At 40.5% G+C, this 16,083-nt stretch overlaps 1 protein-coding gene across 2 annotated transcripts in view; it reads left to right on the top strand.

Moving 5' to 3' along the window:
* Positions 1 to 16,083, top strand: part of PKP2 (plakophilin 2) — an 85,025-nt gene that overhangs the window by 10,537 nt on the left and 58,405 nt on the right. For both annotated transcript variants that reach the window (XM_029205504.1, XM_029205506.1), the window contains exons 2-4: positions 1,827 to 1,939; positions 2,288 to 2,961; positions 10,737 to 10,872. In XM_029205504.1, the coding sequence (XP_029061337.1) occupies positions 1,827 to 1,939; positions 2,288 to 2,961; positions 10,737 to 10,872 (923 nt within the window). The remainder of the gene's footprint in view (positions 1 to 1,826; positions 1,940 to 2,287; positions 2,962 to 10,736; positions 10,873 to 16,083) is intronic.

Raw genomic sequence — 16,083 nt, 5'->3', positions numbered from 1 at the left:
GTGGGGGTGGGTGTGAGAGAAGGAAGAGCGGCCCGAGTTGGGGACTACCGACAGCCTGGGCAGCCTCAGCAGGAGCCTCAGGCAGGCATTGAGAGCTAGTACTTAAGCCTCTCACAGCTTTTGCTCTGGGGTCGGCCGGAAGATTCCTTTCCCTTATTCAATGTCCAGGTTCCAGGCATCCTCTGTCATTGAAGTTAAAAATTAAGGAGCTGCCTGACCTTTTGCTAACCCTTGAGAAGAAATCAGGCCCCTGGAAACAGGAGAAGACTGGCTTGACTCAACTCGCTTGGTCTTTAGGGTGACAGTTACAAGCCTGCAGCTGCCTCCCCCAGGACCCCTTGAGGCCTGAAACTTGTTTACCAGCCAGATTATTTGGCTCCCGGAAGTAACACACATATACAGACATAATTTGAGATGGATTCATACTTTTTAGCTCTCTGGCAACAACACTCTTCATTCCCCCTCTACCTCAAAATAACTTGTGAAAGTATTGTCAGTTAGACTCTATAACAATTTATTGGAAAAGTATGTTGCTATGTTCCAATTGTAGTGGAAAGGGTCTACCTGTGTTGTTTTATTCCCAACATCTTTCACAAGTCTCTCAATCCTGCAAGAGTTGAGTATTTTATTTTTTTCCTCTGATTTCTAAAAGAATGCTACGTGACAGAGTAATTTTGGATAAAGTTAGGGAAATAGAAATTACCTAGGTTTTAGAGATCTTTTATTATTTTGATTAGGCTTTTTTTTTTTTTTTGTAGGGCAGTGGGAGATCGCAAAAGAACAAACAAAAAGCTGGGAGCTTTTTAAGCTCAAAGAGGAGCATTTTAAGACTTGCCTCAGTTGAGAGTCCCTGCAGGCCCCACAGAGCTGAGCAGGAAGGGTTGCCTCCTGTGCAGTGTCTGCAGGAAAGGGCTGACTTGTTATACCCCAAACTAAGAACTAGCCGGCAATTCGTTTGTGGTGTACAAGTTGATTCTCTGTCCTGCATAACTCTCATGTTGCCAAATGCCTCAGGCCCAGGTTTGGCATTTTTCAAGCTGATCCATGTTTTCTTTGACCACACCACCCATTATATTTATTGCCTTCACCTACATCCTCTCAGGAAGCTTCAGAGTTTCTGCCTTGGGTATTCCTCTGACTTACCGAACTGTTAACTGTAATTAACATTTTTAGATTTTTGTGAAAATCTCCTCTCTCCTTTCTTCCCTTTTCTCAAAAAAATATTTTTTAAATAAATATTTTTAATTTTAATTCAACTTTTAGTTTGAAAAGCTTGTGGAGAATGTTGTCATAACCTGCAATCATTTGCCATATCCAAGGGTCCTGTTAATAACCTAGCACTTAAAAAACACTAATGTAAATCTAGTACTTGTCATTGACCTTAATTTTTTTTAAATAAATTTATTCATTTATTTTTGGCTGCGTTGGGTCTTCGTTTCTGCGCATGGGCTTTCTCTAGTTGCGGCAAGTGGGGTCTACTCTTAATTGCGGTGCGTGGGCTTCTCATTGCAGTGGCTTCTTTTGTTGCAGAGCATGGGCTCTAGGAGCAAGGGCTTCAGTAGTTGTGGCACGTGGGCTCAGTACTTGTGGCTCGCAGGCTCTAGAGCACAGGCTCAGTAGTTGTGGCACACAGGCTTAGTTGCTCCGTGGCATGTGGGATCTTCCGGAACCAGGGCTCGAACCCCTGTCCCCTGCATTGGCAGGTGAATTCTTAACCACTGTACCACCAGGGAAGTCCTGACCTTAACTACTTAAATTTAAAATATATTATTGTTATATAATCTTTACTGATTGGCCCACTTATTTTAATATATGCTTGATTACAGGAAATCTTCACCGAACTAGCAGTGTTCCTGAATATGTCTACAATCTACACTTGGTTGAAAATGATTTTGCTGGGGGCCGTTCCCCTGTTACTAAAACGTATGACATGCTAAAGGTAGGATACCAAAGAATATAACCCTAGTTACCAGGTTACCAAGAAAACATTTTTAAACTTCTGTAGGTTATTTTTTAATGTTTACTGTTTTCAAGTATTACCATTTCCTAAATGAATTATGAGAAGTGGACACCATGGAAGACTGGAAACTTTAAACTATTAAATCCTGGTGCAAATAACTAGACAACCAAGTCTTATTTAAAGACAGATTTTACCCAGAAAGGAGCTGACTTCTCCGTGTGATTCAGAGAAACCAACACCTTGTGTAATAGTCCTAGAATAGTTAATCTTCAGCAAAGATGAAAACTGATTCATGCCTCATTTAAACTTTATTTCTCTCTTGTGCAGACAGGTACAGCTGCCACTTATGAAGGTCACTGGGGGAGAGGAACTTCGCAGTACAGCTCTCAGAAGTCAGTGGAAGAAAGGCTCTTGAGGCAGCCTCTGAGGAGACTTGAGATTTCCCCGGACAGCAGCCCTGAACGGGCTCAGTACGCACACAGCGAGCACCAGTACAGCCAGAGAAGCCAGGCCGGGCACACCTCGCGGCAGCAAGAGAGCAGGAGGTCCACGCTTCTCGCGCCGCCTCGCTACGCCCGCTCAGAAATTGTGGGTTTCAGCCACTCCGGGGCGGTGGGCAGACAGCGCCACTACGACTCGTACAGGCGCTACCAGTACCGGTCTGTGAACGACGCCATCTTTGATGGCGCCCAGGTCCACCCGGTGGTGCTCACGTACCCCAGGCCTGGGACCAGCCACAGCCTGGGCAACCTCCTGGAGAAGGAGAACTACGTGACTGCGGGGCCCGCCGCGGGGCAGGCCAGGCCGGCGTCCGTGCAGCCGGGCACGCAGGGCCGGGCGGCGCGGTCGTCCTGGCATCAGAGCTCCTTCCACAGCACCCGCACGCTGAGGGAGGCCGAGTTCGGCGGGAGGAGGACCCACATGACTGTGGGCCAAGTGGCAGCAGGAGGAAGTGGAAACGTGCTCGCGGAGAGAAGCACTTTCACCGACGCGCAGGCTGGGTGAGTCCCCTACTCAATCTGCAGCACAGTCGGTGCCAGCACATTCTGTTCCCACAGCTCTTACCGTGTGAGCTGGTGCTCCTGGGGCTGCAGAGAAAGGCTTCCAGAGAGATAAGTGATTAAAACAATGACTTCTCAGGCAGCTGCCTAATTGACAGATTAGCCTGTTTGCCTCAGGGACAGGGGCCAAGCTACCTGCTTGTATGGCAGCTCGGCGGGGGAAATGTGACTTTTAATCCATCTGTTCCAAATTAGATGCTGGCTAAAGGGATGGCTGCCCCTTGGCTATATGAAAATATGCTTTGAATGAGAGCTAACTCCAGAGTAGACCAAGAAATGGATAATTGCATGCATCAATTATTCTCAATCATTCCTTGAAATGAAGGAAGAAGGCAAAAGTGTTTATTCCTGGTGCTAAGAGTGAACCTCAAATGCTGTTTTGATAACACTACCACAAAAAGATGGAGCTAAGCAAAGGCAGCTAATTTCTAGATGTCTCTTCCTTCCTTTGGTACCTGATAATTTTACTTTTTGATTCTGGTATCAGTGATTGGAGGGATTTTGTTTTGCAATACTGAATAATTAAAATAATTGAAGTTTCAAAGTCATTCCTTTGCCTCTCCTATTTACTTTATACCTTGACTAATCTAGTTTTTGGAACTTTAACCTTTATTCAAGTTTAATGGTGGAACACAAATTTCTTAAACTGAGGAACTCACTAAGAGAAAGGTTAAGAAATGGATGGATGATTACATCAGTAACTCCCAAAATAATGATGTGGTATCATTATGGTAAAACATTAAATACATGACTTTTTAAAATTTCTAATGGAAGTTGTTACCTTTAATCATCCCTTTAAGTGAAATTGTGCAGTATACTCATTGATTAGGTAGGCACTGGTGAGAAAAGATGTTAGGGCTAATCTAATCTTGAAGCAAGAAATATTTTTTATAAAGCAAAATTGAGCATGAGACTTCCAACATTTCTTGTAGAAAGCAGATCTTTGTCAATATGGACACACTTATAAAGAAGAAAAATACATGAGGTAATTATGGAGGAAAAAGCTGATCAAGTCTTTTAAATGGATAATTCAAGATGTATTAAATGCCTACTGTATTCTAGGATTTGTGTCAAGCACAGTTTTAACAAAATGATTCTAACAATAACAAAACTATTGTGCCACGTTCTCCAGCAACTGGCATTCTTCTCTTCTTGCACCTCTGTGTCCCCACACTGCTTCCACCACCTTGTCACTTCCCAGTCTGTCATCAACCCACTGCAGTATGGCTTTAGTCCCCACCATTTCGCTGGAATAGGCTCCCCACAGATCTACCAATGATTGCCTTAATGCTACATCTGAAGCAGTCCTTATATTACTCAGTCTGTGGGCAGCATTTGACACCACTATCTGTGAAATTCTCCCTTCCCTGGGTTGTCGGGGCACCAGCTTCTCCTGGTTTTCTCTAGCCATGTCTTAGTCTTCTCTGAGAAGACTTTTCTGCATGTCCAAGGAAGTCATCTTCATCAACCCTTCTCTTCTGGTCTTGGTGCTCTTCTAAAGAGGCCCTGTGTACTGCAGTTGTATCCTGTGATTCCCAGTGTTTTATTTTCAGCTCTGTCCTCCATCCTGAACTCTAGATCTGTATGTATTTCTAACAAAGTCATGGACTCAGTATGTTCAAAACTAAATCTATCAGCTCTTCCCTACCCTCTACTTCTAACTATCTTCTCATACTAAAGTCCTAAATTTATGTCCTATCTTTACAAACCTGGGAGTCATTCTTATCTTTTCCCTCCATAGTCACATATCACCAAGCCATATTTTATTCTCCTTAATGGGTCTTAAATTTTTACCCTTCTTTCTGTCTCTATTGCATAGGTCTCTCTGCCTCTGGTCTTGCTCACTCAACCATTCTCTAGGACCATTAGAATGGTCTTCCCAAATATGATGATTCCTCTCTCCAATTTATAACCTTCCCATAATTCCACCAAATTTTTGTGCTTTTTACCATGGCACACAAGGCCCATGTTTTCAGCTATGCTTATTACTCTAGTCTCATCTCTTTCTACTATCCTCCACCTGTCATCATCACCTTCCCCAAACACATCCCCAAACAGTCAAACCACCTTGAACCTCTTTTACTTCCCTTAATGGAAAATATTTATTCACATATTTTCTTTCTCTTTCTGCCTTCCCTACTTCTTTCCTTCCTTTCTTTCCTCCTTCCCTCCTTCCTTCTTTTCTTTGTCTATCTATCTATCTATCTATCTGTCTATCTATCTGTCTCCTCCCAGTAGCTTTGGCTGGCTACTCATGATTCTGGATTTATCTCAGTTACCACCCTTTCCCTGACCACTCCCCTCACAATCTAGTTTAGGAGCCCCAGATAGCTGTATTGTGTGGGTGTGTCTACCAGAATAGTATATTGTGGTTATTAGTTTTCTTATCTGTTCCCCTTCTAAATTCGAGTTATTGTTTTAATAGGGTGGATTTTATTACAATAATTGATCATATTTCAAAGACTAGAAGGAATATTTGGGGTCAGGAAATTTAAAATAAAGGGAAAGAATTCTATTCTTGATGATTCCCAAAGTTGCCATCCTGGAGACCAGAAATCATAGAAATGAACACTTCTTGAAATTTTTGCTATGTATGGAAAGGAAAGGGCGTCAGGGATATTTCCTATAATGATCAAGGTGGCATCCATATCTGATTCTCTTCCTCCTTTGGTGTGCCCCATGGCTCATTTCAGTTCCCCGGGCTGCCCCCTGAGAGCTCTGCCCTTGAGAACACACACTCTGCTCTCCTTTGCCTTGCAGTGTCTCACATTTCAACCTCTATCCAGTCCCTATATTTGGAAACTGCTTTTTTATGTCTAGTGAAAGTCCCACATGTAAGGAAGTGTTCTTTCATATTTGTGGAACGTTCCTATAGAGTAGTTAGATAAAACTATAAACCTACATAATGACATAGGTATTAAACAATGGATCTTTGTTTCTAAAAGAAGAATGGCTGGTCAGTTTCCAGTGCAGCTGAAAATCAAAACATTGGAGTAAAGAGAGATAGTGAACAACTGTTCTAAATCAGACTAATGAAAAAGGTTTAAGAAATCACCAAGTAAAACACTGTAGATCAGTTTTACTGAAAATATGATTTCTGTACCTATGGAGGACTAGTGGTTCAGCAAATGAATATTAGGTTGCTCCAGTGTACCCAACACTGTGGTAAGCACCATAGAGGATCCGTAAAAAAGAAAATAAGACACATCAAGTGCTAGATTGTACTAGTGTCTATAGGAATTCAGAGAACAAAAGAGTGATGTATTAGTAGAGGGAGAGAAAGGTGAGAGACTTTATCTCTGGTAGGATCACCAGTCAACTTTGTGACATAGAGCAGCACAGAGCAGAAAAGATGTCATAATAACTTCCCTTCACATCCTCTTAATTAACAACCTCTCTAGTTCTTTGATTCCTCAGGTTCCTTTTAGTTATATCTTTCTTTCCATTTCCATTTTTAACAGCCCAGTTCACAACTTTATTGCTTCAGCTAAGACTCTTGTAGTGCCCTCAAAACTGTGTCTAGAGACACATATCCACTCCAAAGTCATGTTTCCAAAGCAGTGCTTTCATCACACCTAAAATCTTTGTGAGGTAGGGTGATTTGCATTTCCTAAGCATCTGACAACACGAGGGAGCTCTTCATTCATCATCTGGTGTTTGCTTGGCCTTCAGAGCTATTCTAATATCTGGGAAACAACCTAGGGCAGGGCTGTATTATTATTGGCAGGAATGCGGTTGCTGAGGGATTGCACACCTAAAAAAAAGGACCGTTTTTAATTTTTTCGTATAATATCTCATATTCTGACCAGTGATATTTTACACTGCTTCCTCTTTACATTTTTGTAAAACATATATTGATATCATATTAACATATTAACTAAAGTTGTTGAAAAGACTCACTTCTGGAGAATCTGCTCAGTGGATAATGGGGCCGAGGAACAACTGCTCATCCTGATGCTTCCCTCCCCAACCCCATCTCCCAAGCCACATTTCTACAGGCTTCAAGAAATGTTTTGTGAGTGAGCAGAAAGGGGGGAAAGAAGGACGAAAGGGAAGCAGGGAAGGAAGTAGGGAGGAAGAGAGATTGAAGTGAAAGCAGGCAGGACCCTGCAGGGCCTTGCCTGGGTGCAAAATTCCCTCCATATCCCACGTTTCTTGTTTGAAGAAAGGCTTTTGTCTCCTAGGCCCTCTCTGAGTTCCAAAGAGCCGGCTCAAGTAGTTAATGATTAGAACATTGGAGTCACAGGACTCCTAGTTCATCCTGAAGGGATATAGATAACAATCTAACACATATCTCTGAGTTCTGCAGAAACTAGGACCGCCACTCATTGTGGATAGTGACTATGTGCTGACCACCAACACCAGACCCCATACTGGTTGGAACCAGAAGGTTGATTGTTGAGATTCCTGAAACATCATCCTGTTACCTCACCACCATCAGAAGAATGTCCACAATCTGATCAGGCACCCTGCAACCCTCACTCCTAATTTTGCCTTTAAAAACCCTTCCCTGGGGCTTCCCTGGTGGCGCAGTGGTGAAGAGTCCACCTGCCAGTGCAGGGGACACGGGTTCGAGCCCTGGTCCGGGAGGATCCCACTTGCTGTGGAGCGGCTGAGCCTGTGCACCACAACTACTGAGCCTGCGCTCTAGAGCCCACGAGCTACAACACTGAGCCCGTGAGCCACAACTAATGAGCCTGTGTTCCACAACTACTGAAGCCCATGCCTAGAGCCCATGCTCCGCAACAAGAGAAGCCACCGCAGTGAGAAGCCCACACACAATGAAGAGTATCCCCCCACCCCGCTCACTGCAACTAGAGAAAGCCCGCGCAGCAACAAAAACCCTATAAATAAATAAATAATTTTATTAAAAAAAAAAAAACAAAAACCCTTCCCTGACAGCCATCTGGTCTTTTGAGCATGAGCTGCCCATTCTCCTTGCTTGGGTGCCCTGAAGTAAACGCTGTACTTTCCTTCACCACAACTCTGTGTCATTAGATTGACTGCTGTGTGTTGCACTAGCAGACTTCAATTTTGTTGGGAAACAGAGGGGAGGAGTGCTATGGGAGAATAAAGGAGGAAAAGAATAGCTCTGTCTGGGGGTAGGGCTACAGGAAAGATTTCACAGAAGTGATGATATTTGAATTGAGTCTTGAAAAATTAAGAATTAGGTAGAAGGGGGGCTTCCCTGGTGGTGCAGTGGTTGAGAGTCTGCCTGCCGATGCAAGGGACACGGGTTTGTGCCCCGGTCCGGGAAGATCCCACATGCCGCGGAGCGGCTGGGCCCGTGAGCCATGGCTGCTGAGCCTGTGCGTCCAGAGCCTGTGCTCTGCAACGGGAGACGCCACAACAGTGAGAGGCCTGCGTACCGCAAAAAAAAAAAAAAAAGAATTAGGTAGAAGGGTGGGCTTTCTAGAAAAATCAGAGAGAGTGGCTTGTGAAGAGGCGTGCAGTGTTTAGAGAAGGATTAAAAGTCTGGTGTGATTGGAGGATGGGTTAGTCCATCAGGGGAGGGAGAGGAGATGGGGTGGAGGATGGCAGGAGATGGAGTCAGACTGAGGTCAGAACATATGCCATGTTATAGAGTTGGACTTTACAGACAATAACAAAACAGGAAATTGATGCCCTGACAGCTGTGGCAGACCTTCTTGTTGAGCAAGTCTTCGTTATGTTTTGGAATTGTTTTTAATGATAAAGTAAAGTAGCATTATGTTGGCTGGTAGTGAATGCAGAAGTTCTTTGTGAATCATGTTCAGGAATGGAATTAATTGTTGGTGTTAGAGACTTGGGAATTCAAACTTTCCTGAGTCATTTATGACTTACGAAGTACATTAATGGCTGAATCTTGAAAAAAAAGAAGTGTTAAACAGGAGGTTATTCTTAGGTTATGAATGATCTTTCATTAGTTTAAACACCTGTAGTGGTGGATGGTAAAAGACTTAAAACTAATTTCACTTTTGATTTCCCTGTAAAGGAATTGGAGTCCATGCATATGAAATATTTCCATCTCTTTTTTTTAAATAGATCTTTATTGGAGTATAATTGCTTCACAGTACTGTGTTAGTTCCTGTTGTACACCAAAGTGAATCAGTGAATATGCATATACCTGTCCCCATATCCCCTCCCTCTCGAGCCTCCCACCCGTCCTGTCCTCCTTATCCCACCCCTCTAGTTCATCGCAAAGCACCTAGCTGATCTCCCTGTGCTATGCTGCTGCTTCCCACTAGCTATCTATTGGAAAACAGGATGGAGGTTCCATCTCTTTTTAAAAGGGTGTTTATATTAAATAAAAGTGATTCAAATTCTAGTTTTAGTGAAAATAGCCTACATTTTTACCAATTAACTTGATTGCTAAGTCCCAACAGTTAAAAATATGAGATCATTATATAATTCTCAGTATAGATGCCAGAAGTGCTTCATTTTTAATACCCTTGTATTCATGAGGTAACACTTCTGTGTTTGAACATGTGTTTCAGAAGCAGTGGAAATTAGTTTTTAGTCATGAGGCCCATTACTCTTATCCTCACCTGTGCCACACCCACACACACAGCCATTCACAACATACACATGCTCACCTCTGTACACAGGCGCATGTATTGGTGGGTTAGCCAGCTGTAAGAGAGAATTTCCTCACTGTTCTTGCTAGCAGGTACTGGAAAATTCCCTCCCATAATGTCTTAGGAGTCTCCATTACCTGAAATGAATCAGGTGTAACCTTCTTTGAAGCCAAAAAAAGTCCTAGGTTACCTTTAAAGCATGTCTTTAGCCACAGTCCTAACGTGTTGCCATCCTGAGTATGGTTTCTCTGAGGCGATACTTAAGGAAGTGCAAATGTGCAAAAGAAAAAAAGGAAGTGCACATCTACCTTGGTAATAGGCTGCCTAACCTAGTCACCCTCTAGGCAGAAGTAAAAGGGGAGGAAAAAAATGCCACTTCTGTGAGGCATTTGGGAGCTATTGTTTTACACATAGCAATTTTATTTGTTCTCTACAAATTATCCTGTCAGTATCAAACTGAGTCAGATTTCATAACACTACACACCTGCAATTAGGAGAGGACAAAGTATGCTACTAGATAGATGTAAACTGAATGTCATTACAATGGCAAAGCAAATGGTAACAGAATGTTTATAAAATTGTCTTTTAAAAGGGCTTTTTATTGTTGCATGTAATCATTACCTTTCCTGATGGATTCTGTCACACTAGCATGACTTATTTTAACCAAACAAACTCAGTTTTCCTGGCTCGTACTGTTTACATACTACTATATTCATCAAATAAGAGCACTTTTAGAATGCTTCTTTTAAAACTGATTTTCAGGTGAAATAACAGATTTTGAGCAGCTGGTGAGAAAAATCTAATGATTTTTGAGGGAAGGTGTTTAACTTACAGGTGTGACATTACCAGGGTAGGAATAATTTTTAATTTCTGTGACCAAATTTCTTTTAAATTTCGTGTAAGATACATGTTTATCTTAAACAGAGTTAAGTTTCTTCTCAATTCAGTGGTATCTTTAGAGGCTAGTCTGACCAGAGCTGGAGTGTTTCTGCTGCTAGCTTCCTATACCTTCTGACCTCAGAGGCTGATTATTCCTCTGGCTGAAGAGGAGGCAAGGCTCTAGGTGCTTCACGATATTAGCCAAGTCATCTCTGGAGGATCAAGTTGACAGGAGAGGGCAGGTTTGGAATTTTGCTGAATCTGTGACTGTTTGTCTAGGAATGCAGACACGGAGATGACTCTGGAGCGAGCAGTGAGTATGCTTGAGGCAGACCACACGCCGCCGTCCAGGATTTCTGCTGCAGCTACTTTCATACAGCATGAGTGCTTCCAGAAATCTGAAGCGCGGAAAAGGGTGAGCATATCATATTAAGTCTGATGTAAAACTAGCACACTTTCACATCTGTTACGGTGATACTGCAAACTGAAACCAATTTTAATTTATTTTAATTTTTGAAAATCTTCATTGAGTTATGTCAATCGTAGCTCAATTTTTTAAATTAAATAAATAAATAAATAATCTTTTTTGAGACCTTTTAATTTAAAAGGAAATATACACTGATTGCCAAAAAAAATTTTCCTGCAATCCAGAGACTTAGAATGTAAATCACTACACATACCTCTCCCTTCTTTGTCTGACCTTTTAGAACCATCCCCAGAGATAATTGTTTGTATCAGTCTGTATAGTTTCAGATTTTTCTGAGAGAGAAAGGGAGTGAGAGAGAGAAAATGAGTGTACATTTTAGGCTATTATTTTCTATGTTTAAAAAAATATATTAAATGTAAGCAATGTGTTCCAATTTTTGTTTTCCTTAAACAATTTCTTTAACATATTACAACAATGGATAGCTTTGTACATGTATCTTCTGGCATTTCCACCAGTGTTGCTATAGGACAGATCCTCCAAAATGGAATCAATGTTCGTTTTAAAGAGTGGTACATTTGTGGGGGAAAAAAATCATAGTTCAAAAAGGTATGCAGTGAAAAATAAGTTTCTCTCCTACTCCAAACCCCAGTCTACCCCCCATTTCCCTCTTTCTCTCTCAGCCTCCCATTCTTATTCCTCCTCCCTCCCTCCTTCTCTCTTTGTCTCTCTCATCAATTTTGGGGTATCTTTCCAGAGATAGTTTATGCATGTAGAAACAATTATTGGATGGGTTGGTTGAATATCCTTTTTTGTTTAAAATAAAATCACAAATGGTAACAGGTTATTTACAGTACTCAGTACTTTATGTTTTTATCTAACACTATATCTTGGAAATCTTCAGTATTTATTAGCCCTACTTCATTCTTTAAAACTGCCACATAGATTTCTCTTGTATAAGTGCACCAATTTTGTTTGTTCAGTTTTTTAACAGACTTGCTAAGGTTCAAAATGACAAGGTTTTGACATATGTTTTGATACTGTGAAACCATCATCACAATCAATATAATGAGCATATCCATTACCTCCAAAGTTTCCTTGTGCCCCTTGGTAATCAATACATCCCACCCCTACACAACCCACTTCCAGTCCCAGGCAACCAGTGATCTGCTTTCTGTTACTATAGATAAGTTGAATTTTCTAGATTTGTATATAAATGGAATCATATTAGTAAATATGCATTTTTTGTCTGGATTCTTCTTCTTTTTTTTTTTTTTTTTTTTTTAACGGTACGCGGGCCTCTCACCATTGTGGCCTCTCCTGTTGCGGAGCCAGGCTCCAGACGTGCAGGCTCAGCGGCCATGGCTCACGGGCCCAGCCGCTCTGCGGCATGTGGGATCTTCCCACACCGGGGCACGAACCCGTGTCCCCTGCATCGGCAGGCGGACTCTCAACCACTGCGCCACCAGGGAAGCCCTGTCTGGATTCTTTTACTCAGCTTAACTTAAATCTTTTAAGATCCATCCATGTTGTATGTATCAAAAGATGTGTGTGTGTGTATGGCTGAGTAGTATTTTGTTGTATGGATACACCATAATGTGTTTATCCATTTACCTGTTGATGGACATTTGAGTTTTGGCTATTACAAATAAAGCTGCTATGAACACATGTATACAAACAAATGTTTTAATTTCTCTGGGGTAAATTCCTTGAAGTGGAATGCCTGGATGACATGGTAGTTGTATGACTTTTTAAGGAGTTGCCAAACTGTTTTACAAAGTAGCTGTACCATTTTATATTCCCACTAGCAATGTATGAGAGTTCCAGTTCCTCGATATCCTAACACTTGACATGGTCAGTATTTATTAGAGCCTATAGGTTTGTAGTAGTATTTCATTGTGGTTTTAATTTGCATTTTCCTAATGACCTGTGATGTTGAACATCTTTTCATTTGCTTATTTATCATCTATATACCTTCTTTGGTGAAATGTGTTTCCAGATCTTTTGCCCATTTTTTTATTTGGGTCTTTTGTTTTCTTATTGAATTCTGATATTTCTTTATAGATTCTGCATATAAATCTTTTTTCATATATATGATTTGGAAATATTTTCTCTCAGTTGTGTTTTGTTTTTTCATTCTCTTAACAGTTTTTAATTTTGATGGAGTCTAATTTATCAGTTTTTTCCTTATGGGTCATACTTTTCATGGTGTATCCAAGAAATCTTTCTGTACTCCAAGTTCACAAAAATACTCTTCTATATTTTCTTCTAGAAGTTTTTTAAGTATAATATTTTATAGTTGATCAACAGTCCTTTTGGGGTTAATTTTTGTATATATTGCAAGATGTGGACCAAAATTCCTTTTGTTAAAATATATGTATATGCAGTTGTTTAGGCAGGATTTGTTAAAAAGACTAGCCTTTTGGTACTGAGTTATTTTTGCACTTTCGTTGAAAAGGAATTGATCATATGCATATATGTGAGTTTATTTCTGGACTATGTATTCTATTCCATTGATCTCTGTCTATCTTTTTTTTTTTTTTTTTGCGGTACGCAGGCCTCTCACTGCTGTGGCCTCTCACTGCTGTGGCCTCTCGCATTGCGGAGCACAGGCTCCGGAGGCACAGGCTCAGTGGCCACAGCTCACGGGCCCAGCCGCTCTGCGGCATGTGGGATCTTCCTGGACCGGGGCACGAACCCGTGTCCCCTGCATCGGCAGGCGAACTCTTAACCACTGTGCCACCAGGGAAGCCCTATCTTTATACAAATACCATACTGTCTTGATTACCATAGTTTTATATTAAGTCTTGAAATTAGGTAATGTTAGCCCTCTGACTTTGTTCTTTTTCAAGTTATTTTGGCTATTCTAGGTGTTTTGCTTTCCATTTGAATTTTAGAAATGAGCTTGTCAATTTCTATATTTTAAAAAACTGCTGGGATTTTGTTTTGAGGTTGCATTGAATCTGTAGATCAATATGTGGAGAATTGACATCTAAACAAGTCTTCTGACCTCTGAACATGGTATACTGCACCACTTACTTAGGTCTTCCTTAATTTCTCTCAACAGTGTTTTGTAGTTTTTACTCTAGAGATCTTTCATTCTTTTGTCAGATCTTTCCCTAAAGATATCATATTTCTAGATGCTTTTATAAATGGTCAAGTTTTTTTTTTCAATTTCAATTTTTTGTAGTTCAATGATAGTAGATAGAAATGCAGTTGATTTTTTATATGTTGGTTTGTACCTGTGTTATTACCTAATTCACTTATTAGCACTTGTAGCATATTTGTAGATTCATCACATTTCTACATAGAAGGTCATGCCAACTGCAAATAAAGACAGTTTTGTTTCTTCCTTTCTAATCTGGATGACTTATACGTCTTTTTTTTTTTTTTAATTTAGTACTGGCTAGAACCTCTAGTACAATGTTAAAAAGAAGTGAGAGTGGACATGTCCTGTTCCTGATTGTAGGGGAAAGCATTCAGTTGTGCTTACACTATTAAGTCTGATACTACCTGTAAGTTTTTTTTTTTGTTGTTGTTTTTTGAGGAATTTAATCTGGGGTATTTTTGTGGTTTTTCTTTTTTCTTTTCTTGCTTTCTTTTTTTTTTTTGGAAGAAAGGGAAAAGGCTTATACTTTAGTATTTTTAACAACAGTTTTTTCCAGCTTTTTGTTTTGTTTTTTTAATTGAGATATAATTGACATATAACATTATATTAGTTTCAGGTATACAATATAATGGTATGATATATGTATATGTTGTGCAGTGATCACCACAATAAATCTGGTTACCATTTATCACCACACATAGTTACAAAATTTTTTGTCTTGTCCTGAGAAGTTTTAAGATCTACTGTCTTAGCAACTTTCAAATATACAATACAGTATTATTAACTATAGTCATCATGCTGTACATTACATACCCAGGACTTATTTATTTTATAGCTGGAAGTTTGCACCTTTTGACCCCCTTCACCCATTGCACCCTGCCCCAAACCCCCTCCCCACCTCTGGCAACCACCAAACTGTACTCTGTACCTGTGATTTTCGGGTTTTTTTGTTTTATTTGTTTCTTAGATTCCAGATGTGAGTGAGGTCATAGGGTGTTTGTCTATCTCTGTCTGACTTATTTCACTTAGCATAATGCCTTTAAGGTCCATACATGTTGTTGCAGTGGCAGTAATTCCTTCCTTTTTATAGCTGAATAATATTCCATATATACATATTTACACACCACAACTTCTTTATTCATCCACCGATGGACACTTAGGTTGTTTCCATGTCTTAGCTATTATAAATAATGTTGCAGTCGAGTTTCTCTGGTGGCGCAGTGGTTAAGAATCCACCTGCCAATGCAGGGCACATGGGTTCAAGCCCTGGTCCAGGAAGATCCCACATGCTGCAGAACGACTAAGCCCATGCGCCACAACTGCTGAAGCCCGTGCACCTAGAGCCTGTGCTCTGCGATGAGAAGCCACCGCAATGAGAAGCCCGCACACCGCAATGAAAAGTAGCCCCCGCTCACCGCAACTAGAGAAAGCCTGTGCACAGCAACAAAGACTCAACACAGCCAAAAATAAATAAATAAATTTATTTAAAAAATAATAATAATGCTGCAGTGAACACGGGGGTCATATATGTTTTTGAGTTAGTGTTTTCGTTTCCTTCAGATAAATACCTATAAGTAGAATTGTTGCATTATATGGTTATTCTATTTTTCATTTTTTGAGGAACCTCCATACCATTTTCCACAGTGGCTGCTCCAATTTACATTCCCACCAACAGTACACAAGGGTTTCTTGTCTTTTTGGTAATAGCAATTCTAACAGGTGTGAGGTAATATCTCATTGTGGTTTTGATTTTCATTTCCTTGTTGATTAATGATGCTGATTAGTGACACATCTTTTCATGTGTTTATTGGCCATCTGTCTGTTTTCTTTGGAAAAATGTCTATTCATGTCCTCTTCCCATTTTTTAATCAGGTTGTTTGTTTTGATGTTGAGTTGTATGAGTTCTTTGTATACTTTACATACATAAAGTATATAAAGTATATATACTTTATATATATCCCTTATCAGGCATATGATTTGCAAATATTTTCTCCCATTGTATAAGTTGGCTTTTGTTGATCTATTCTTCTGCTGTGCCAGAAGCTTTTTAGTTTGATATAGTCCCACTTGTTTAATTTTGCTTTTGTTGCCTT

The sequence above is a fragment of the Monodon monoceros genome, unplaced genomic scaffold, assembly GCF_005190385.1.
Source record: "Monodon monoceros isolate NGI ecotype Baffin Bay Population unplaced genomic scaffold, NGI_Narwhal_1 Super_Scaffold_6, whole genome shotgun sequence".
Taxonomy (NCBI): domain Eukaryota; kingdom Metazoa; phylum Chordata; class Mammalia; order Artiodactyla; family Monodontidae; genus Monodon; species Monodon monoceros.
This window is presented reverse-complemented; position numbering and strand designations above follow the sequence as displayed.